The sequence below is a fragment of the Erinaceus europaeus genome, chromosome 16 (assembly GCF_950295315.1).
Source record: "Erinaceus europaeus chromosome 16, mEriEur2.1, whole genome shotgun sequence".
In the NCBI taxonomy this organism is placed as follows: domain Eukaryota; kingdom Metazoa; phylum Chordata; class Mammalia; order Eulipotyphla; family Erinaceidae; genus Erinaceus; species Erinaceus europaeus.
Window position 1 is genome coordinate 25388597 of NC_080177.1, and position 23098 is coordinate 25411694.

The window sequence follows — 23098 nt, forward strand, 5'->3', positions numbered from 1 at the left end:
TTGGACAGGTGTGCAGAAGATGAAATCACAAAGGACCCACCCAAAACACCTGCTAGGAAGGAAAGATTGAACCATGTTCACAGGAAACTAAGGAGAATATGGTATTAAGAAGTGAAAACCAATTGTTTTTCTTTTTTAATATTTTATTTACTTAGTGTTGGATAGAGACAGAAATTTTAAAGGGGAAGAGGAACTAGAGTTGGAAAGAGACAGATTAAGAGACACTTGCAAGTCCTGCTTCACCACTCATGAAGCTTTCCCCCTCCTTGGGGACCAGGAGTTTGAACCCGGATCCTTGAGCACTGTAATATGTGCGCTTAACCAAGTGGTTAAGCGATCGCCTGGACCCCTTTAAAAATTATTTTATTGGGAGTCGGGCAGTAGCGCAGTGGGTTAAGCGCAGGTGGCGCTAAGCACAAGGACCCGCTTCACAGGCGGTGAAGCAGGTCTGCAGGTATCTATCTTTCTCTCCCTCTGTCTTCCCCCTCCCCTCTCCATTTCTCTCTGTCCTATCCAACAACAATGACAACAATAATAACTACAACAATAAAACAACAAGGGCAACAAAAGGGAGTAAATAAATAAAAATAAATATTAAAAAAAAAGAAAAATTATTTTATTTTAATTTTTCACCAGTCTTTGCTCAGCTCTGGACTACGGTGGTGTGGGGGATTGAACCTGGGCCTTTGGAACATCCGATGAGTCTCTTTGTATAACCATTATGCTGTCTCTCTCGCCCCTCTATCTTTAATAGACTTTTTGTCCAAGTTGGAACCACAGTGCTTTCCTGAGTCTTAGGAAAATTCCTCAGGCCAGTCACCCTCGTATTGTCCACAGCATGTCCTCTGAAATCATATCCGTATTATTATTCTTACTAAGAAGACACTTACCTGAGGGTAGGCATCTTGCCAATATTGTGCACTGTTAAACCCTCAGAACGTAAAATTAACTGGGACAAAAAGGAATGAATGAATAAATGATTGAATGAGGGGGAGGAACCTCTGGACTGTCTTCTGGGTAGCACTCGGGCTTACAGAGAGCAATCAGTTTGTAGCGTGAAAGCACATGAATATTGGTTTTAGTCTACCCTTTGAATTGCTGCTTCCCTACAAATCTCTGGAGTAGACAAAGGTGGAACCCGACAGAGTTCGGAGAGAATCATTTCAGAGCGCCCGCAAATTCTCCGCGGGGAGCTGCGCCTGCGCGGAGAGCCAGGAGGGAATGGGCCGACACCTTTTTCCGGAAGTGGCTCCAGAGCCGGCGAGAGGATGCGGGCGGGCTAGAGAGGCCCGGTGTGGCCGGGTGGGGAGAGGGAGGACCGAGTATGGAGGACGAGCAGAGCTTCTCGGATATCAGTGGCGGGCGCCTGTCCTTGCAGCGCCGCTACTACACCCAGTCCTGCCGGGAGTTCTGTCTCAACTGCCCTCGGCTCTCGTTGCGGTCGCTCACCGCTGTCACCTGCACCGTGTGGCTGGTGGCCTACGGACTCTTCGCCCTCTGCGAGGTAAAGGCCGCCGGCCGGCTCCCGCGGCAGGATCCCGGGCTGGGCTGGGAAGGGTCTCGGGGGCCCGCGGGACCTCTAGCCCGACCCCCCCACAGTCACAGGCGCGGAGGGCGGGAGCTCGCTGGTTATGGGGGCGCTGCTGGACTGCTCTTTTTTTTTTTTTTTCTTCTCTGTCATTTCAAAAAATATTTTATTTTTAGTGTGAAAGATTCAGAGAGAAAGAAAAACCAGAGGACTGCTCAGCTCTGGTTTATGGTGGTGCTGGGTCTTTTGCAGAACCATTATGCTGCTTCCCCAGCTCCACCGTTCTCTTTTTGTGACCTTTTTGTTGAGGTTTGTGCTCCTGGACCACATGTCGCTCAGGGTCGTGGCTCTGTGGTTCCTTGCAGCTGACACGCGGTCCTTACTTGACAGCTTCATATTTGACATTTCCATGTGCTCTCCCATGTCCAGCGGAGAAGCAATCACAGAAGCCAGACCTTCCACCTGCTTCCCAAAAAGAATTCTAGTCCATATTCCCAGAGGAGTAAATGTTAGGGGAAGATGACCAGAGGATTTTGAACTCCAATTCCATCAGAACACCGAGAGAGAATTTAATAGTAATAATAACAATAACAGTAATAAAGGAAAGACACTCAGAAGTAGTAGGTGTGACTTAGAAAGGAAGAGAAGACGTTGGACCATAGAAAAAATGAGCACAGGTGGCGCAAAACGCAAGGACCAGCGTAAGGATCCCGGTTCCAGCCCCTGGCTCCGCACCTGCAGGGGAGTCGCTTCACAGGCGGTGAAGCAGGTCTGCAGGTGTCTGTCTATCCCTCCCTCTCTCTGTCTTCCCCTCCTCTCTCCATTTCTCTCTGTCCTATCTAACAACGATGACATCAATAACAACAATAATAACTACAACAACAATAAAAGACAAGGACAACAAACGGGAAAATAAATAAATATATATAAAAAAATAAAAAGTGAGGAAAAAAAGGGGGGTCCCCAGGAGTCTTAGAACTGTGCAGGTGTGAAGCCTCAATGTCCCCCCACCCACTAACCAGAAAGGGAGCTATTTGCCATGCCAGCATCCCAGTATTTTGAGAGTTACGTGCAGTAGCTTTGTGATAGCCCTTCAGTGAAAGCAAGAATGAAAATAAATAAAAGGACTCACCCTAATTGCTCTTTTCATGATGACTTCTAGTTTCATATGTAATGCTGTAGTGCTCTGAATTGAAAATATTCTAAGAGTGATCTGAACAAAGCAAAGTACATCAGGGCCATTATTTATTACTGTTAATTTGGACATGGTATCCATCACTACATCTATTAGCTTTCTTTTTCTTTTGTCCCCGCCCCCATCAGAACATGGCAATTTAGCATAGTTATATACATAATTAAGTCTGCCCTCATTTGTATCTAAAATTTTGTTCTTAATAAGTCTGTTGAAATAATCATTAAATTGCCAGAATAAGGGGCCAGGTGGTGGTGCACCTTACATTACATCACATTACAGTGCTCAAGGACCCAGGTTCAAGCCCCTGCTCCCCGCCTGCAGGGGAAAACTTCATGAGTGGTGAAGCAGGGCTGCAGGTGTCTCTCCATCTCTTCCCCTCTCCCTTCTCAATTTATCTCTGTCTCTGTCCAGTCATAAATAAATAAAAATTTTAAAAAAAGAAAAGAAAAATTGAGACTCAGAGAATAAGAACTTGGGTTAGAGAAAGCTAGGGAGATAGCTCACTGTGTAGAGCATGTTCTCTGTCATGTGCCAGGCCCAGGTTCAAGCTCCTGCACCGAGCTTTCCACTGTGGCTCGTAGCCTTACCAGGCATACCACAGCCTGGCCCCTGCCTTCTGTTTAACTCACAGCACAGCACTGCCTAGAGTTGAGTTATTAAACAGCAGTGATACATACAGGAGACCACTTGGTAATCTTACTGCCTGTGTTTGGCTCTTTTCAGAACAGCATGATCCTCTCTTCTGCCATCTTCATCACCCTCATAGGCTTGCTTGGATACCTCCATTTTGTGAAGATTGATCAGGAGACTCTTTTAATCATTGATTCCCTTGGCATCCAAATGACTTCGTCCTATGCCTCAGGCAAAGAAAGTACCACCTTCATTGAGATGGGCAAGGTGAAGGATATTGTCATCAATGAGGCCATTTACATGGTAAGGACTTAAGTAATAAGTGCTATACATCTCTCAGGAGCAGGTAGCCTCTTGGAGTGTGTCTCAACCCAAAATGTCTTTTTTTTTTTTTCAGCTCCTGGCAGCCATTTTTTCCTTTCTTTTTCTTTCTTCCTTTTTTTTTTTTTGATTTTTTTTTCTTTTTTCTTTATTTCCTTTTGTTGCCCTTGTTGTCTTATTGTTGTAGTTATTATTGATGTTGTTGTTGTTGGATAGGACAGAGAGAAATGGAGAGAGGAAGGGAAGACAGAGAGGGGGAGAGAAAGACAGACACCTGCAGACCTGCTTCACTGCCTGTGAAGCGACTCCCCTGCAGGTGGGGAGCCGGGGGCTCGAACTGGGATCCTTATGCCGGTCCTTGTGCTTAGCGCCACGTGCACTTAACCTGCTGCGCTACCACCCGACCCCTCCTTTTTTTTTTTTTTTAAGATTTCATTTTTATTTATGAGAAAGATAGGAGGAGAGAGAAACAACCGGTCATCACTCTGGCACATGTGCTGCTAGGGATCGAACTCGGGACCTCATGCTTGAGAGTCCAAAGCTTTATCACAGCGCTGCTACCTCCCAGACCACCTCTTTCTTTTTTTTTCTTTCTTTCTCTCTTTCTTTTTTTCTTTTTTTTTTTTTTTGTGGCTAGGAGAGAGAGAAAGTGAGAAAGGAGAGGAGACAGAGAGGGAGAAAGATAGATAACTGCAGACCTGCAGGTGAATCGACCTCCTCCCTACAGGTGGGGAGCATGGGGCTGGAACCAGGATCCTTGAGGTTTGTGCTAGGCGCACTTAACCCAGTGCGCTACCGCCTGACACCCCCCCCCCCATCCAAACTGTCTTAATACTCAAGTTTTTGATGTTAGAGAATTAAACTTGGGGACTCTCTGCTCCACTGCTCCTACTATTTTTTCTTTTTTGCTGGCTTATGTAAACTATAAAAATAAGGGCCAGTGAGATAGCATCATAGTTATGTAAAAGGCTTTTCATGCCTGAGGCTTTAAGGTATCAGGTTCAAGTCCTGGTATCCATCATAAGCCAGGGCTGAGAAGTACTCTGGTAAAACAAACAAAAAAAATGAAAGCTATAAAAGTAAAACTTTTATTAAAAAGATGCATCCTTGGGGGTCGGGCGGTAGTACACGGGGTTAAGTGCACTTGGAGCCAAGCGCAAGGACCTGTGTAAGGATCCCGGTTTGAGCCCCCAGCTCCCCACCTGCAGGGGGGTTGCTTCACAAGCGGTGAAGCAGGTCAGCAGGTGTCTTATTTTTCTCTCCCCATCTCTCTTCATTTCTCTCTGTACTATCCAACAACAACAATAACAGTAATGACAACAAGGGCAACAAAATGGGAAAAAAATGGCCTCCAGGAGTAGCGGGTTCGTAGTACAGGCACTGAGCCCCATCGGTAACCCTGGAGGCAAAAAAAAAAAATGCATCCTTTTATTTTGAAAGAGACACGGAATTTTATGGATAGGGAATCAACATTTCTATTTTATTTATTTTTTAAAATGATATTAATGAGAGAGGAGAGAGAGAGAGAGAGAAAGAACCAGAGTACCACAGAGTCCATGTGCAACTGAGGACTAAACTTGCGGCCTCATGCTTGAGAGTCCAATGCTTTATCCACTGTGCCACCTCCTAGATCACTCAGTTTTATTTTGTAGCCCATCTTCACTCTTTTATGGTTGCTGGTTGCTGTCATTACTGCTGTTTTGTCTTTTTTGTTCACTTAAACAATAAAAATATATATTCCCTTCACTTCAAAAGCTATTAAAGTGATTAATAACTTAGAAATTACCCCCTTACAAGTTTTATACCTTCCCTTGAAGATAAATGAGTTTCATTTAGATCTCTGATATTTGGTTTATTTTCTTATAGCAGAAGGTTATATACTACCTCTGTATTTTATTGAAGGATCCGTTGGAACCACAAGAAATATCCCAAGTAGTACCCGTCTTCCAGGTGAGCACAGAACACTTAAATCCCTTCCAAGAATCCTTTCCTTTTCTCTGCATACTCACGTGACTTATGTTCAGTTGGAATGCAGACTTTTATTGCAAGAGTATTTGAAAATACCTTAATATTTTTCATGAGCATTAGAATTTTAGTTTTTTTTTTTCCTAAAAAGTCCTTTCCAAGGCAAATAAAAGCTTCCAGAAATATGGATTTAAACAAATTTCAGAGAAAAACATCATGTAGCAACCTTTGCCTTTAGGTCACCATTTATCTGTCTTTAAAAATGTTTTATCTATTTTTATCTAGATTGGATGGAGAGAAATTGAGAAGCAAAGGGGAGAGAGAAAGAACACTACTTCACCACTCATAAAACTTCTCCCCTGGGGGCCGGGCGGTAGCGCAGCGGGTTAAGCGCACATGGTGCGAAGCACAAGGACCAACTTAAGGATCCCAGTTTGAGCCCCTGGCTTCCCATCTGCAGAGAGACTTCACAAGTGGTGATGCAGGTCTGCAGATGTCTGTCTATCTTTCTCTCCCCCTCTGTCTTCCCGCCTTTTCTCAATTTCTCTCTGTCCTATCCAACAACAGTGTCAGCAATAACAACAACAACAATGATAAATAACAAGGGCAACAAAAGGGAAAAAATAGCCTCCAGGAGCAGTGGATTCGTAGTGCAGGCACCGAGCCCCAGTGGTAGCCCTGGAGGCAAAAAATTAAATTAAATTAGAAAAAAAAAAGCTTCTCCCCTGTAGGTGGGGACCTGGGGCTTGAACCCCTTCTTGGGTCCTTGCACATGGCAAAATGTGCGCTTAACCTGGTACACCACCATCCAGCCCCCACGTATCTATTTTACTATTAGTATATTATATGATTTTACATAGATGCTACTAAGCCACACATACTACTGTATGTACCTTTTAAAATCTGATGTTTTTTTTATGACTCTACAAAGGCCATTAATCTTGCTTATTTTAAATAATTATACCATGTTGGATATCAGTTGTTTGTTTATAGTCATTCTATTGCTTAAAAAAAATCATGTCCAAATCATTTTCTGTTTTGCTCTTATAAAAAAAACCCCACACTTATCTAAAGTTATTATTTTTAAAAGACATTTATTTATTTATTCCCTTTTGTTACCCTTATTGTTTTATTGTTGTAGCTATTATTGTTGTCATCGTTGTTGGATAGGACAGAGAGAAATGGAGAGGGGGGGAAGACACAGAGAGAGGGGGAGAGAAAGACACCTGCAGACCTGCTTCACTGCTTGTGAAGCAACCCCCCTGCAGGTGGGGAGCTGGGAGCTCGAATTGGGATCCTTATGCTGGTCCTTGTGCTTTGCGGTACCTGCGCTTAACCTGCTGTGCTACCGCCTGACTCTATTTTTAAAAAAATAATATATATTTATTTGATAGAGGAGGGATGAGAAAGAGATGAAGACCTGCAGCACTACTTCCCCATTTGTGAAGTTTCCCCCTGCAGGTGAGGATTCACGGCTTGAACCCAGGTCCTTGTCATTGTAACATATATACTCTCTTGGGTGTGTCACTACCCAGACCCCCTTAAACATGGCTATAACAGATTATTTTGTAGGTATATAAAGTAGTTATATATTCAGCTACCCTTGCTTCACTGCCTATTCTTTTTCACAAAAGAGTTAAGGCAGGTAAGCTAAAATAAATTCTTTGGCATTATAGTTCAGAGTAATTTTACTAATGCAAAGGATTTTTTTTTTTTTTTTTAAACCAGAGCACTGCTTAGGTCTGACTTATGATGGTTCAGGGGACTGAACCTGGGACTTTGGAACCTCGGGCATGAGAGTCTTTTTGTATAATCATTATCCTCACCCCAACTCTTTTTTTTTTTTTTTTTAACTAGAGCACTATTAAGCTCTGGCTTATGGTGGTGCGGGGGATTGAACCTGGGACTTTGGAGCCTCAGGCATGAGAGTCTGTTTGCATAACCACTATGCTATCTACCCTCTGCCCCATTTAAGACTTGTTTTATAGACTTACAGTGTTGGAGATTTGGCCTCATAATGAACAACTTCACCATACTTTAGGTATGTAGCTCTTCTGTTTGGGCTAATGGTAATTTTTTAATTTAATGTGTAGGTAAGGGCATTTTAAAGTTATTATGGTAGACTTCTGTTATACCTTGCATTGCTTCAGTAGCTCCTCTTGTTATAAGCTATTTCCTTTGTTAGTAAAGTAGAATCTACTGTTTATATGTTTGTTAACAGTTTTGGATAGAAAACATTAAATGTACTTTCCACATATATTTTTTTACTGTTCTGCGACCTTTTTTTTCTTTTCTTTTTACATATACACAGTTTTTCTTTTTCATTCTTTAGATTAGTGGCTTAGTATTGATTTATAGTAACGGGTATAATTCTACACCGTTCCCACCACCAGAGTTCTGTGTCCCCATTCCCTCCATTGGAAACTGCAATTGTTCTTCCAAGATCACAGATATGGGTTGACTATTATTTTTATAACTATCTATATTATATTTGTCCATTTTTTTCTATGGTTCTGCCTTCTCTTCTAAGTCACACCTATACAGATTGCTGCTTCTGTATGTTCTCCCTTTTTTCTTCCGTCTCTCTCTCTGGGTCTTAGTGGAACTGGAGTTCAGAGCTGCTGGTCATCTTCCCCTAACATTTACCTCTCTGGGGGTATGAACCAAAATTCTTTTTGGGGTGCAGATGGTGGGAGTTCTGACTTCTGTAATTGCTCCTCTGTCGGACATGGGTGTTGGCAGGTGACTTGAATTGTATTACACTTTACTGTAAAAAAACAAAAAACACTTTTTGGAGGCCAGATGGTGGCTCACTTGGTTAAGCACACACATTACAGTGTGCAAGGGCCCAGGTTCAAGCCCCTGGTCCCCACCTGCAGGGGAGAAAGCTTTATAAGTGGTAAAGCAGGGCTGCAGGTTTCTCTGTCTCTTTCCTTCTCTATCTCTTCCTTCTCAATTTATCTGTCTCTATCCAATAATAAGCCAATAAATAAATAAATGATAAAGAGTTTTAATAAAAAAACTTCTTCATGTCAACGCCCATGTTCAGCAGGGAAGCAATTACAGAAGCCAGACCTTCTACCTTCTGCAACCCACAATGACCCTGGGTCCATGCTCCCAGAGGGATAGAGAATGGGAAAGCTATCGGGGGAGGGGGTGGGATATGGAGATTGGGCGGTGGGAATTGTGTGGGTTGTACCCCTCCTACCCTATGGGTTTGTTAATTAATCCTTTCTTAAATAAAAAAGAAAAAAAATAATAATAAAAAAGAAAAAAAAACTTCTTCATTATTTGTATATTAATAATGCCCTTCTTTCTGTGTCTAATGACTGTCTTACTTCTGGTGACACTTCCTCAGAGGGTTGGTCCTTGTCATTCCTCTTGCTTGCTTTTAGAGGGAGGTCACAAAATTTAGACAGATTGAAAAACTATCTTGTGAGTTTCTGCTTCTTGCAGTTCACAGGCTGAGTTGTGGACCCCATCTGGGACACCTCCTAGGCAGGTGCTCTGAGGCCTGAACTTCCTGCCTCTTTGCGTTCATGCCTGGTCTGTTTAGGCCTCTTACTGAGGCTGCAGCACCACTGATCCCTGTCCTGCACTTATGTTGACTCTGCATTTCTCCCCTTTGGAATTCAGAGTGCCAAGCCCCGCCTGGACTGCTTGATTGAAGTTTACAGGAGCTGCCAGGAGGTCCTGGCAAACCAGAAAGCCACATCAACAAGATCATGAGGCCCAGCACGGAGGCCAGTATTGTCTTCCATGGGAGATGACTCCTAAGCCATAGTGGCTCATTTATTTTCTGTATTCTAAGCCGGCAAGAGGACACAGTCCAGGCAAACAGTATCGATGCAGTGGATTCCAGAGCCTTAGGACAGCCGACTGGAAAGCTAACTCGATGTGTGCTGCTGAACAACGTGCTTACGTGTATTTCAGTGTTGCCCTTGTACAGTTTTATCTGTGTCTCCCACTGATGGGAGACCTTTAGAAACTATGCCAGTACTCATGCTGACAAAGAATACAATGTGAACGATTAGAATTTATGGAGCAAGACAGTGGGAAACTGATGTCAGATCTCCTAAGAAGGATACATATTTTAAAAATTATTTTGTCTTATTTTAATGAGACAGACAGAGAGAGAGAGAGAGAGGTAGAGCACTGCTCAGCTCCGACTTATGGTGGCTCTGGGAATTGAAACTGGAACCTCAGAGCCTCAAGCATGAGAGTCTTTTTGCATAACTATTATGCTATCTCCTCCCAGTCAACAGATATAATTTCTAACTTCATAGTATCCCTGGATAAAAGTGAAGAAAAAGTCAAGCTCATTAGGAACTGGTTAGCAGGAAGAAGAAATGCCCTACAAGACTAGTCCCTGCCTACATGTCCTGTGTTCTATACAGGCTTAATTTGTGACGACTCTCTAAATAAACAGATATCATTCTAAAAGATACACAATAATCTCTTGGTTCACAGGTAGCTGCCTATTTTTTTTTTTTTTTTTTTTTTTTTTTTTTTTTTTCCTATTTTTTTTTTATTGAAACACACGATCATGGCATTTCGGTCACATGCACTTAGGAACATTAGTACTCTTCCGTTGCTCAGTACTGTCAACAGGTTAAAAAAATTACTGCCAAAAGGAGTAAGTCAGAAAGAAATTCAACTTTGGTTTCCAGACATGTTAAAGAAAGATAAACAGACAAACTACTGAAATCTTTGTTATAGTTTCTTGTCTATAAAATCAACAGATTAAAAGAGTACTCCTGCAGGTTAGAGAAGAGGGTGGGGAAAATAGCTTAGCCCCTAATTTAGTATGACCATGACTTTATTCTTATACTTTCTTCAGAATCCTTTTTTTTTTTCCTTTTAAGTCCTGGGTAGATAATAAATCCTCATTGGCCTCAGAAACATTCAAGATATTATGGAACCAGAGTTGTAATCTTTCCCTTTTACACCACCTGTGGAGAGTTTTCCAGGAGCCTCTGTACCTGTGATTTGTGACTTGTTTGAGGTAGAAATGTCTTAGATCCCAAATTCTGGGGATGAGGGGCATAAGACAAGAACAGAAATGGGAGACAAGTAGTGAAATTGCCATCCCTGAAAAGTGACATCCACTTAGATGAGACAGAAACTCTGCTCTTCTTTTCCTCAGAAAGGGGAAGTCCTCGAGCTACTGAGGTGTTCAGATGAACTCGCTCCGCCTTGTAGTGTTGGCTGTGTGCAACACACACATTGTTGGAGTTAAAGGCTTGGTTCTTTATTACTACTGCAAAAGCCATACAATTCTTAGCACTTTATTAAAAAAAAAAAATGGTAAGACTGCCTTGAAGCAATGAAATAAAACTCAAGTTTCTTCAATGTCAATATGAATGAACTCTCGTCTTTTCTTTTTTTTTTTCCTGTTAGGCAAGGATGGAGACAAAGATAATCTCCTTTGCCCTCAGTAGGTCTCAGTTGGGGGGTGAGGGGTATTTGGTATCATCAAAAAGGCAGAAGGCAAAAGAAATCTTCAATATCTTTCACTGGATATTCTTAGTCTAAATGGCTACCAAATACATCCCCTTCCCACCCTGAGCTAATTTCTAGCAGAACTTTGCCAGAAGTCATCTTGACCCAGTCCAGGCCTACAAGCCCAAGGGGAGTCTTGTGTTTCATTTTCAGTGGCTTCACAGAGCAGCAAATGATGGAGTGCATTTGCTTGGTCTTTCAAAGGGTGGGGAACAAGTGACAACCACCTTGTCCTACAGTAGTGAGCACAACCTCGACTGTGCTATCTAGTCATTGAAATGAGAATGGGGGAGGGGGAGTTGGCCTTGGCCTTGCTGAGATAGTATGTGGGACCCAGTTGGGCTTTCAGTCCAGTGTGAGGGAGATCAGCTTCAATCTCAGCAGGCAAAGTGCCTTATTCTGCACAGACAGGCGCTGCCACCCCAGAAGGGGCATTGTTAATACCACTGAGAAAGGAGAAAGGTGAGTGTTTTTCCAGTCCTGCCAGTAACCTTTCTTACCTAGGAAAGAAAGTCCAGTTTTCGGGATTTCTAGGCTTTTGTTAAAGAGTTCAAGTGAATTACACACTTAAGTCCTATCCTGGTCAGGGATGTTGGGAAAACTTCAAGTATAAATCCCCACGAAGGACTGTACATAATATAAAAAAAAAAACATCAGCCATCCTGAGAGTATCTGTTCAGAAAACCCTGGCTTATAACACTTAGACCCCTCCGGAGCTGTGGACCATCCCTATTTGTATCTAGAACCAGACAGTATCCAAAAGCTCAGCATTCCTGTGAAGGGAAGAGTGGTTTCTACACAGGGTTTGGAATTTCTTAACATTGGGCCCTGAACCACAATAAGGCACCTAGAGAGCAAAGGCTTGGTGGACACTGAAATAACACAATTCACAGAACAAACTGGGGCCTCTGTCGGGGGCAGGGGATGTAGGGCTGTGAGGCCCATCACAGTAGTATCATATTCTAGGACCCTAATCCTAGAGGCAATCCATCCGGGTGATGGTGGGCGGTGGGGTAGGAGAAATGTTCACAGCAACGCTGGCCTGTTAGCAGCACTTGGGATAGGAGCAAAGAACTGCCGTCCATCTAGTTCCCACAGCTGGTGGGCAGCAGGAGGGTGGGAAGGTTTATTCACAGCTGCAGAGCAGTGGTTCATGTAGCTGGCCATGACGAAGGTTGCCTCTGCGATCTAAGGAGAGAAACAAAGGACTTAAACTGCCTTTGGCTTGAATTGACACTATCTTACTTCGTACCTTCCTGGACTTCAGTCTATCTCTTAAAATACCCACCCAGGGAATCATCACTGTGGGGTTCAGAGGCCCAGTGGAATGAATGCTTTGTGGCCTTAGAGTTCCTCTGAGAAGCTTAGTACCCTCAGAAAAGCAGGAACAAAGCCCTCAAAACAAAAGAAGCCTTTGGACACTTCAAGACAGAGAAGGAGGCATATGTCCCACTTTGTGGCTAATGTTGTGGACAGCAGAAGCCAGGATAAGGTACCTTGAAGCAGGTACCCTAGCCCAAGCTTGCTGCAAGGAAGAGCAAATAGACACCTAACTCAAGCTTGTGTGATGCTGAGGCTAGAGAAAAAAGATATTGTGAAGAACACACTAGTAGCTGAAGCAGAATGAATTCCCTACCTAGGTAACCCTCTGCCTATCACCTCAACTGTGACCCACACTGTGACATACCTACACCTGAACTCTTTGGAATACTGATTACAGACAAGGCTAAAAGTCTGGAGAGGGTGTTTCTGGAGTACTGTCAATTATCTATTCCTGCCCCTTTCCCTTTCTTTGCCTCGCCTCTCCTCTCCTCTCCTCTCCTCTCCTCTCCTCTCCTCTCCTCTCCTCTCCTCTCCTCTCCTCTCCTCTCCTTTCCTCTCCTCTCCTCTCCTTCTTTCCCTTTCCTTTTTCCTTCCTTCCTTCCTTTCTTTCTTCCATTCCCTCCCTCCCTCTTTCTTTCCCTCCTCCTCCCTCCTTCCTTTATTGTCCAATGATTTATTTATTTATTTATTTTGGAAAGAGACAAATTAAGAAGGAAGGGATAGATAGAGAAGGAGATACCTACAGCTTCTTCATGGCTTATGAAGTTTCCCTGCTGCAGGTAGAGACCAGGGGGGGTTAAACCTGAGTCCTTGTGCACTGCAATATGTTTGCTCAACCAAGTGCGTTACCATCTGTGCCCCTATTTCTTTTCTTAGCTGAAAGCCCACATCATTCATATCAGATCAAAGTTAAATGGTTAGGGGCTGTCAGACTCACCTTGGGAGCAGCCATCCGGAAGATCAACTTCTCAATGTGACCTTTCCCAGAGTTCTGGTCTGGAACAGATCTAATCACAAGCATGAAGTCATCCCGGCAGCCACCAAAGGTCATCACTGAAGAGTAAGGGTAGGTGACGTGCACTTGCTGTGGGAAAGGGCCAGTTAGTTCTAAGGAAACTTAACACCTGCTTTCCAGCTTACAAACCAGCAACACTTGACTCTTCTAAACCAAGGACAAACCCTGAAGTAATTATAACTTGGAGGCCTATATTCTCAATGTCCACACTAGAGGAGTAGTGCTTGGGTCAGGGAGCTAATCACTCAGCTCAGGCCTTTCAGTCCAGAAAGAAGAAATAACACTGCATAGAAGGAAGGTCAAGGAGTCAGGCCCCCATCCATCCATACCATGGTGTTGTGGTCTAGGATGCTGACACCATCCTCATTCACAGCAATCCACACCAGAATGTTCTTGGAAGACAGCTGGGCAGTCTAAAGAAAAGGGTGGGGGGGGGGGAGAAGAAAAACCCTCAGACATATTCACAGCTTTGACTTTAGTTGTAAGAACTCTGAGGAAAAAGGCCCATCTAGATATCTGCCAGGTAGTGATTTCTAACCTTTTCTCATCGGGGAAGACAAGACCACATTTAGACAGCAAACCAGAGCAAACAGTCAGAGCTGCTTGTGAAGGAGATGCCTGGTATTGGGGAACCTCTACTCTATTCTGGCACAGGACAGTGGTTGAGAAACTCTGTTGTAGAACAGAGGCCACCCCCAGCCAGTGACATGGTCATGCACAAGAAGAACAGAACTGTTATCTCCTACTCCTAGGAAACTAACCCTTTCCTATTGATATCCTCTCCTAGCTATAGGACAACTTGCTTCAACCAGTTTCCTGGCTCTAAAAGAAATAAGATGCAATCCTATAGGCTTTAGGCCTTAGCAATGAGACAGTGACTTTTTGGTGGACAGTTTCTGGAATGACTAGGCATTCAGGAGATTTCCTTTCTCTCAAAAGGCTGAGAAGGAAAAACATGAGTAAAGTCTTTTCTCTACCTTCTAGATAAGGCATATTCCCCATTATACACCTCTATAACACTCCTATACTTTAAAAAAAGTTTTTTTTTAAACTTTTTAATTTTATTATACTTATTTTCCCTTTTGTTGCCCTTGTTGTTTTTATTGTTGCTGCTGTTATTGATGTCGTTGTTGTTGGATAGGACAGAGAGAAATGGAAAGAGGAGGGGAAGACAGAGAGGGGGAGAGAAAGACACCTGCAGACCTGCTTCACCACCTGTGAAGCGACTCCTCTGCAGGTGGGGAGCTGGGGGCTCGAACTAGGATCCTTACTCCGGTTGTTGCGCTTTGCAACACGTGCACTTAACCCTCTGTGCTACCGCCCGACTCCCTAAAAAAAAAGTTTCTTAACTGACTAAGAGAGAGAAAGAGAGAACCAAAGTATCACTCTGGTACATGCAATGCCAGGATTCAAACTCGGGACCTCATGCTTGAGAGTCTAAGGTTTTATTCACTGTGCCATCAGCACACTCTTATATTTGTCCTTCATGGCATGTGTAACAGCTTGTAAAAATAATTTGTTATTGACCACATAGGATGTGCATGATTGCTTGATCCAAATGTATCTCACTAGATGGGAAACTCCATGAAGGCAAGGACTGTATCTGACTTACTCACCTTGAGTTAACCTCAAAGCAACTGGCATGGTGTCCCTAACTTAGTAGGAGCTCAACAATTCTTTACTGAGTGAATGAGTAACTCCTATCTAATCTCTATCTAAGCTCGACCAGACCTGCCAATATACGCGGATATCTTCGCCCACCCTGTCCAACGCTTGACGTCTCGTCACCCAATCTGGTCCCCTACGCCTACACTGAACTTCTCTGTTCCAGACTCTTGGAAACAGAGTTGGCAGTCAGCTGAGGTAAAGAACAAACACCTCATCACAGACCCCTGCAAGCATCAACCCAGCTTTGACCTAGCACGTTATGATTGGGCCCTCCTCAATCGCCATTGAACAGGCCATGGCCGGTGCGCCGCTATGTTCCATCGCTGGGGAGCCAGAGACGACCCGAACTGCCCCTGCGGCTACAGATAGACTATGACCCACATAGTTAACGACTGCCACCTCTCCAGATTCAAAGGAGGTCTCGAAACTTTACATCAGGCTCAACCTGACGCTGTTGACTGGCTACGGAAGAAGGGCAAACGCTAGAAGAAGAAGAAGTGAACAGGCTCATGGTCCAGCTTCAAGAAAGGATAATCTCTGATTGTATAAAATTTATATACACTAGACACTCAGTGAAAAGTTTCAATTAAAATTACTGTTGGTCGGGAGTCAGGCAGTAGCGCAGTGGGTTAAGCGCAAGTGGTACAAAGCACAGTGACCGAAGTAAGGATCCCAGTTCTAGCCTCCGGCTCCCCACCTGCAGGGGAGTTGCTTCACAAGTGGTGAAGCAGGTCTGCAGGTGTCTATCTTTCTCTCCCCCTCTCTGTCTTCCCCTCCTCTCTCCATTTCTCTCTGACCTATCCAAAAACAACGACAACAATAATAACTACAACAATAAAACAACAAGGGCAACAAAAAGGGAATAAATAAATATTTTTTAAAAAATTACTGTTGGTCACCTGACCTTCAATACCGGTGAAGTAACCTGTTTAGTCCCATGCCCCTGTAGCCATGCTAAGTCAGTGTCCTATGTTATATGCTGTTCTATCTTTAAAACATTTTTTAAGAGACAGCATTATTTTTTTTAAATTTCTTTATTGGGGGATTAGTGTAAATACAATGGTTTGTATATAACATTTCTCAGTTTTCCACACAAAAATACAACCCCCACTAGGTCCTCTGTCATTCTTCTTGTACATATACTCTACCCCCCACTTTTGGTAAAAGACCAAAGTCTTTTACTTTGGTGCAATACACCAACTCCAGTAAGAGCCAGCATTCTTAAGAGATATCATTTGACTATTACAAATTATGCTGCTACGAACATGGGTATAGATAGAGCTTTTTGGATAGGTATGTTGGGTTCCTTAGGATATATTCCCAGGAGAGGAATTTCAGGGTCATAGGGTAGGTCCATTTCTAGCCTTCTGAGAGTTCTCTAGACTCCACAGGGGTTGGACCAATTTACATCCCCACCAGAAGAAATGGTTCCTTTGTCCCCACAACCTATCCAGTAGTTGTTACTATCATTTCTGAAGTATGACATTCTCACATGGGTAAAGTGGTACTTCTTTGTTGTCTTTATTTGCATGTCTCTGACAATGACATGCAGTATTTTTTCATGTGCCTACTGGTGCACAATGGTGAAGGAGGAGCTACACTGGGGGTGAGAGTGTTTTGCCGAAAACAGAAATTCTACACATGTACCAACTGTATTTACTGTAAACCATTAATGCCCCCAATTAAAAAAGGGATATCATTATCACACAAGTCTGTGTGAATTAGTTGATCCTATTCCCCCACCCTGGAATAGCACTGAGACAGAGGTCAAAAAAATGAGTCACCCAGAAATAATCTTGATGGAAAGCAATATAACAACTGTTGAGGCCCATGAAAATTCAGAAAGAGGTATGGAGATAGTGACCCCTGGTGGTTGCTAGTGTGCAGGCAGGTGCTGCCGCCCGGATTGGCTTCAACATGAGACAGAAACAGTGGCAGCTCTGAGAAACTCCCCCACCACTGCTTCCACTGGAGTCTACAGGCACTCACCTGAGCAGCAAAGAGCTTAGCACCAAAGAAAGTCCATTTCCGGGCTACCGTCAGAAAGATGCGGACACACTCAGGAGGAGAGCAGCCTTGCAGTGCTGCCCACTTTGTGGTCAGCAGGTCTGTCAGGAGCCTGGTTAGGATAGATGGAAAGAAATAGTGTCAGTGAACTGACGTCTGGTTTACACAGTGGTTCTGAGGCCTTCCCCAACTTTGCAGCCCATTCCTTTCCTCCTTCACCCCCTCCTGCCACGCCCCCAACAGTGACTTCCCTCAAGACCTTGCATCCTACCTCAGCTGTTCAATGGGTGCTCCGTGTCTGTAGCGCCTTGGATAGAACCTGTCGAGGACCTGCTGAACATGATGTTGAGCCTTGGTAGGGGGAGTGCCCCCAGGACCCGGAGGGTTGGGCCTCTCCAGGTCCCCATATTCTACCTGTGGGAGAAGCACACGGAAGGATGAATCAGGAGGTGGCTGGAGATGGAGGTGCTGTGGGGAGAGGGGAAATAAACTATCAGCTCACTCCCTTTTTGGCAGGGTAGGAATGGATGCAATAAAAGCTGCTCACTTAACAGACCAGACCATATATAAATACATATATATCAAGTTTCACTGATACTAGAGGGACAGCCTTGGGGCACAAGAATATTGAGATTATGGGAGTCAGGCGGTTTAAGCACATGTGGCGCAAAGCACAAGGACCGGCATGAGGATCCCGGTTCGAGGCCCCAGCTCCCCACTTGCAGGGGAGTCGCTTCACAGGCGGTGAAGCAGGTCTGCAGGTGTCTGTCTTTCTCTCCCCCTCTCTGTCTTCCCCTCCTCTCTCCATTTCTCTGTCCTATCCAGCAACAATGATGACATCAACAACAACAATAACTACAACAACAATAAAAACAACAAGGGCAACAAAAAGGAAATAAATAAATATTTTTAAAAAGAATATTGAGATTATCTAGGCTGGTTTTTATTCTAGCTGAAATTAAGTGCCTTATCCAGAGACATGATTAATTATTGGCAGACAGGAAAATAATGGAGAAATTCTAGCTTCTAATCTCTCTCTCTCCCTCTCCCTCTCCCTCTCTCTCTCTCTCACACACACACACACACACACACACACACACACACACACACACACACATAGGATAAAAAAAAATGATGAAGCTACAGGCCCTAAAGTACAACCTTTGGAGTCAGATGCTTAGCTCAAATCCCAGCTCTGTCCTTCATCACTTCTGCAACCTGGGTCAAGTTGTGTAAAATTCTCAGAGCTTTAATTTCCTTGTTTATTACTAAGTAGATGAGAGCTGACCCGGATAATACAAAAATATTTTTTGGAGGAAGATATCATAATTATTATGCAAAAGATGTTAATGTCTGAGGCTCTGAGGTCCCAGGTTCAATCTCCAGCACCACCATAAAATAAAGCCGAACAATAATAATAAGTGCTTCAATTAAGAAAAAAAAATGTGGTAACATAACTACAGATAGTTATAGAAATTTCTATAACAGCCAGCTCATATCTGTGACCTTGGGAGAACTTCTGCAGTTTCTAATGGAGAAAACGGGGACACGGAACTCTGCCAGTAGGAACGATGTGGAATTATACCTGTTATGTCATATTTTTTTAAATCAATATTAAATCACTAAGAAAAAATTTCAAAAAAATGTGGCAAGATGTTTAGCAAGGGTCATCTAGATTATAAACAAATATATCACAGATCAACTGTTATGATTTCCCCATCCTCTCTAGCATGTAAATGTAGATTTTTTTTTTAATGGGAACCATGAAGGTTTCTCATATACTGTGGTAAACTGCCTTCTAAGAGTGACAGGGAGGACTAAAATCTGAACGTGTGTTCTTTCTGACTTTATTATTATTTTTTTTTGGGGGGAGTCATTTCCAGAGCTTCAGCACTCCAGGATTTTTTAAATATATATTTTACTTATTTATTCCTTTTTGTTGCCTTTGTAGTTTTATTGTTGCCATCACTGTTGGATAGGACAGAGAGAAATGAAGAGAGGAGGGGAAGACAGAGAGGAGGAGAGAAAGATAGACACCTGCAAACCTGCTTCACCGCTTGTGAAGCGACTCCCCTGCAGGTGGGGAGCCAGGGGCTCACACGGGGATCCTCACGCCAGTCCTTGCGCTTTGCGCCATGTGTGCTTAACCCGCTGTGCTACCACCGCCTGACTCCCAGCACTCCAGGATTTTTTTCAGGTAGAGACAGAAAGGCAGAAAGAGGGAAAGAAATCATAGCACCAAAGCTTCCTCCAATGCGAGTGAGCATAATTCTACTTCTGATGTTTGAGAGTTCTAAGTATTGACTTTACCACAATCTTATTTATGTGGCATACACTAAGCATTGGTACTGTTCTAGGGGCAGGCAGGGCCACACATCTTTGTTTTCAACACATGGAAGAGAAAATGAAAGTATAGCCATGTGAAGTGACTTGACCAAGATCTTCTAGCAGGAAGGTGGTGAGGACTGAGACCCAAGTCTCCGGATTCTAAGGTCAGAAGGCAGCATGTAGCTTGGATCTGCACTGAGGGTCTGCTGGGAGAGGAAGCAACTTCTCCTCCACCAGCGACAGTAAGGCAGCCTTTTCCTCTGGCACTACAGGTTCCGTGGAATTGCCCTTGTTTCAGACTGCATCCTATCTGTGAGCCCTAGGATGGTGTCCTGACCTCCCTGCTTCTTGAAAAGAACCTCACCTGAGCCATCAGGGCAGCCATCTCCAGAGCCAGCTCTTTGTTGACAGGGAACCTCCCCAACACGATCTCTCCGCTTGTCTGGGAGGCCAGCAGCAGCCGCTCTCGCTCTGTCTCACCTTTGACTTGACTCCGAAAGTACAGCCTACAGGAAGAAGAGTCACAAGAAACCAGGACTCAGCTGGGAGTCCAAACAGATGAGGCCATTTCTGCATCTGTTTATATCTTGGTCTCCAAAGTCAGAACCTTTTTTTTTTTTTTTTTTTAATACCAGAGCTCTGCTCAGCTCTGGCTTATGGTGACTGGGGAGATGGAACCTGGGACTTTGGAGCCTCAGGCAAGGGAGTCTCTTTGCATAACCATTAGGCTATTTCTCCCACCCCCATGTTTTCTTTTTCATCACCAGTAAACACCTCCCAGCCACTGTGTCAGGAAGTGACAAAGTCACTCAAAAAAGTGAGGCAAAGTCTGCTCAAAGTCTGTACTTGGGATGGGGAGGTAGCATAATATTTATGCAAATAACTTTTTTTTCTCTTTTTTCCCCCCATTTTGTTGTCCTTGTTGTTGTTGTCATTATTGCTGTTGTTGTTGGATAGGACAGAGAAATTGAGAAAGGAGGGGAAGACAGAGGTGGGGAGAAAGACAGACACCTACAGACCTGCTTCACTGCTTGTGAGGCAACCCCCTTGCAGGTGGGGAGCCAGGGGCTCGAACCAGGATCCTTACACTGGTCCTTATGCTTTGAGCCATGTACGCTTACCCGCTATAGTACTGCCTGCCCCTCCTTTTTAAAATTTTTTAATTTTTATCAGAGCACTGCTCAGCTGTGGTTTATGGTAGTACAGGGGATTGAACCTGGGACCTTGGAGCCTCAGGCATAAGAGTCTCTTTGCATAACCATTACGCTATCTCCCCACCCCCAGAAACCACTCTTTGTTTCTTGTTTTGTATCTTTTAAAAAATTTTATTATTATTCTTTTTCAATTCATTATTTATTATTGGTTAGAGACAGAGAGAAATTAAGAAGGGAGAGGGAGATAGAGAGGGAGAGAGACAGAGACACTTGCAGCACCACTCATGAGCTTTCCCCCTGCAGGTGGGGAACAGGGGCTTGAACCTGTGTTCTTGTACACTATTATGTGTGTGCTTAACCAGGTGCGCCACTGCCTGGCCCCTATTATTATTTTTATTACCACCAGGGTTTTTGCTGGGACTTAGCAGTCATTTTTTCCTATTTTTTCCCCTTAATCTTTTTTTATTGTTGTAGTTATTATTGTTGTTATTGATGTCGTTGTTGGATAGGACAGAGAGAAATGGAGAGAGGAGGGGAAGACAGAGAGGGGAGAGAAAGACAGACACCTGCAGACCTGCTTCACCGCCTGTGAAGCGACTCCCCTGCAGGTGGGGAGCCGGGGGCTTGAACCAGGATCCTTATGCCGGTCCCTGCGCTTTGCGCCATGTGCGCTTAACCCACTGCGCTACTGCCCGACCCTGTTTAATCTTTTTCTTAAATAGAAGGGAGAGAAACTGAGAGGGGAGAGGGAGATAAGGGATGGGGAGAAACAGACAGACACTTGTAGACCTGCTTCATGAAGCATCCCTATTGCAAGTGAGTGGGGGCTTGAACCTAGGTCCTCGCACATTGCCCATCCCCCAGAAACTTTTTTTTTTAAGATTTTATTTATTGATTAAGGAGAAAGAACCAGACATCACTCTGGTACATGTGCTACCGGGGATTGAATTTAGGACCTTGTGCTTGAGAGTCCAATGCCTTATCCACTGCGCCACCAGAAACCACTTTCTGTCCCACTCTTGAGGTTGTTTTCTGTTGCAGTTAGGAAAATGTAAGTAGATACAACAGAGCAGATACAGAGCTGTCAGCTCCCATAGCAAGAGAACATCGTTAGACATCAGTAAAGTTGGTGAAAGTTGTCTAGAACCTGGAATCATAGGTTATTAAGGAAGTGGAGGAATTAAGAGTCTGAGGGACTAGTAGAAATGATTTGCCCATGTTCCATCCCCTGAAGGGAGGCTAGAGAAAATACTCTATGCTATACCTGAGGAAGATGGGTACTCATATTGGGGCAGCATGGAATGTTCCTACTCATGATCACAGAATGAGAGCTCAGATCTACAGGGATGCAGAAGTCACATAGGCTCCTAAGCTGAATATGGACCCCAGATCACATCAAGTCTATGGGGTTTATAGTCAACAATATTTATACCTCTTTCCCTTATTTGGAAGCTACTCTCTTCCCTGATCCAGCTTTCTGGTCCTTTTTCCAGCCATGACATCATCTCCCCAGACAATAACTTGGATACACCTGCATATCAGATTTCAGGCTCAGGGAAAAAAAACCCCAAAACTAGTATAGCCACAGGCCCTTTGAAATATAACTAAAATATGCCTAGTAGCTATCTACAAAACGGAGACCCCCCCCAACTCTTCATCTGCACTATTCCAGCCTTCAGGTTTATGATTAGTCAACAATTTTTTTTGGTTTTTATATGGTAACTCTCTTTTCAGCCACCAGGTTCTAGATGCTAGCATGATGCCAACCAGACTTCCCTGGACAGACAATCTCACTAAAGTGTCCTGGAGCTCCCATTCCCCAGAACCCCACCCCACTAGGGAAAGAAAGAGGCAGACTGGGAGTATGGATCAACCTGTCAACGCCCATGTTCAGTGGGGAAGTAATTACAGAAGCCAGCCAGACCTTCCACCTTCTTCATCCCACAGTGACCTTGGGTCCATACTCCCAGAGTGTTAAAGAATAGAAAAGCTACCAGGGGAGGGAAGGGGATACGGAGTTCTGGTGGTGGGAATTATGTGTCCTCCTATCCTATGGTTTTGTCAATGTTTTCTTTTTTTTTTTTTTTAAAGATTTTATTTATTTATGAGAAAGATAGGAGGAGAGAGAGAAAGAACCAGACATCACTCTGGCACATGTGCTGCCGGGGACCAAACTCGCGACCTCATGCTTGAGAGTCTAAAGCTTTACCGCTGCGCCACCTCCCAGACCACCAATGTTTTCTTTTTATAAATTGAAAAAAAAAAAGATTTGCCCAGAGACATATTTGGGATAGACTTTTCTTACACAAATTGATGTCAGGATGTGTCCTTCTGTACTTTTTTTTTCTTAACTTAATTTAATTTTATTTATTTATTCAATTTAATTTTTATACCAGAGCACTGCTCAGCTCTGGCATATGGTAGTGCAGGGGATTAAACCTGGGACCTAAGAGCTATCTCCC

General features: G+C 43.7%; 2 protein-coding genes across 14 annotated transcripts in view; one reads left to right on the forward strand and one right to left on the reverse strand.

Annotated features, from left to right (window-relative positions):
* Nucleotides 1–1266: 1266 nt before the first annotated feature.
* Nucleotides 1267–10997, forward strand: PIGH (phosphatidylinositol glycan anchor biosynthesis class H). Of its 13 annotated transcripts, none has more exons than XM_060174794.1 (5): nucleotides 1268–1504; nucleotides 3447–3656; nucleotides 5544–5624; nucleotides 7615–7680; nucleotides 9276–10997. In XM_060174794.1, exons 1-4 carry the CDS (start codon nucleotides 1325–1327, stop codon nucleotides 7678–7680), a joined length of 537 nt encoding a protein of 178 aa, XP_060030777.1. In that variant the 5' UTR covers nucleotides 1268–1324; the 3' UTR covers nucleotides 9276–10997. The 13 variants fall into 13 exon arrangements, with proteins under 13 accessions (XP_060030773.1, XP_060030777.1, XP_060030780.1 ...); XM_060174797.1 differs by having other exon boundaries at nucleotides 7628–7680; XM_060174793.1 differs by having other exon boundaries at nucleotides 1269–1504; nucleotides 5541–5624.
* A 140-nt stretch (nucleotides 10998–11137) lies between these two features.
* The window catches only part of PLEKHH1 (pleckstrin homology, MyTH4 and FERM domain containing H1), an 85218-nt gene continuing 73257 nt past the window's right edge, over nucleotides 11138–23098 (reverse strand). The window contains exons 24-29 of the mRNA XM_016189453.2: nucleotides 19847–19988; nucleotides 17426–17568; nucleotides 17137–17266; nucleotides 13809–13892; nucleotides 13402–13548; nucleotides 11138–12329 (exon numbers count right to left, since the gene is read on the reverse strand). Of these exons, the coding sequence (XP_016044939.1) occupies nucleotides 12168–12329; nucleotides 13402–13548; nucleotides 13809–13892; nucleotides 17137–17266; nucleotides 17426–17568; nucleotides 19847–19988 (808 nt within the window). The 3' untranslated portion in view covers nucleotides 11138–12167. The remainder of the gene's footprint in view (nucleotides 12330–13401; nucleotides 13549–13808; nucleotides 13893–17136; nucleotides 17267–17425; nucleotides 17569–19846; nucleotides 19989–23098) is intronic.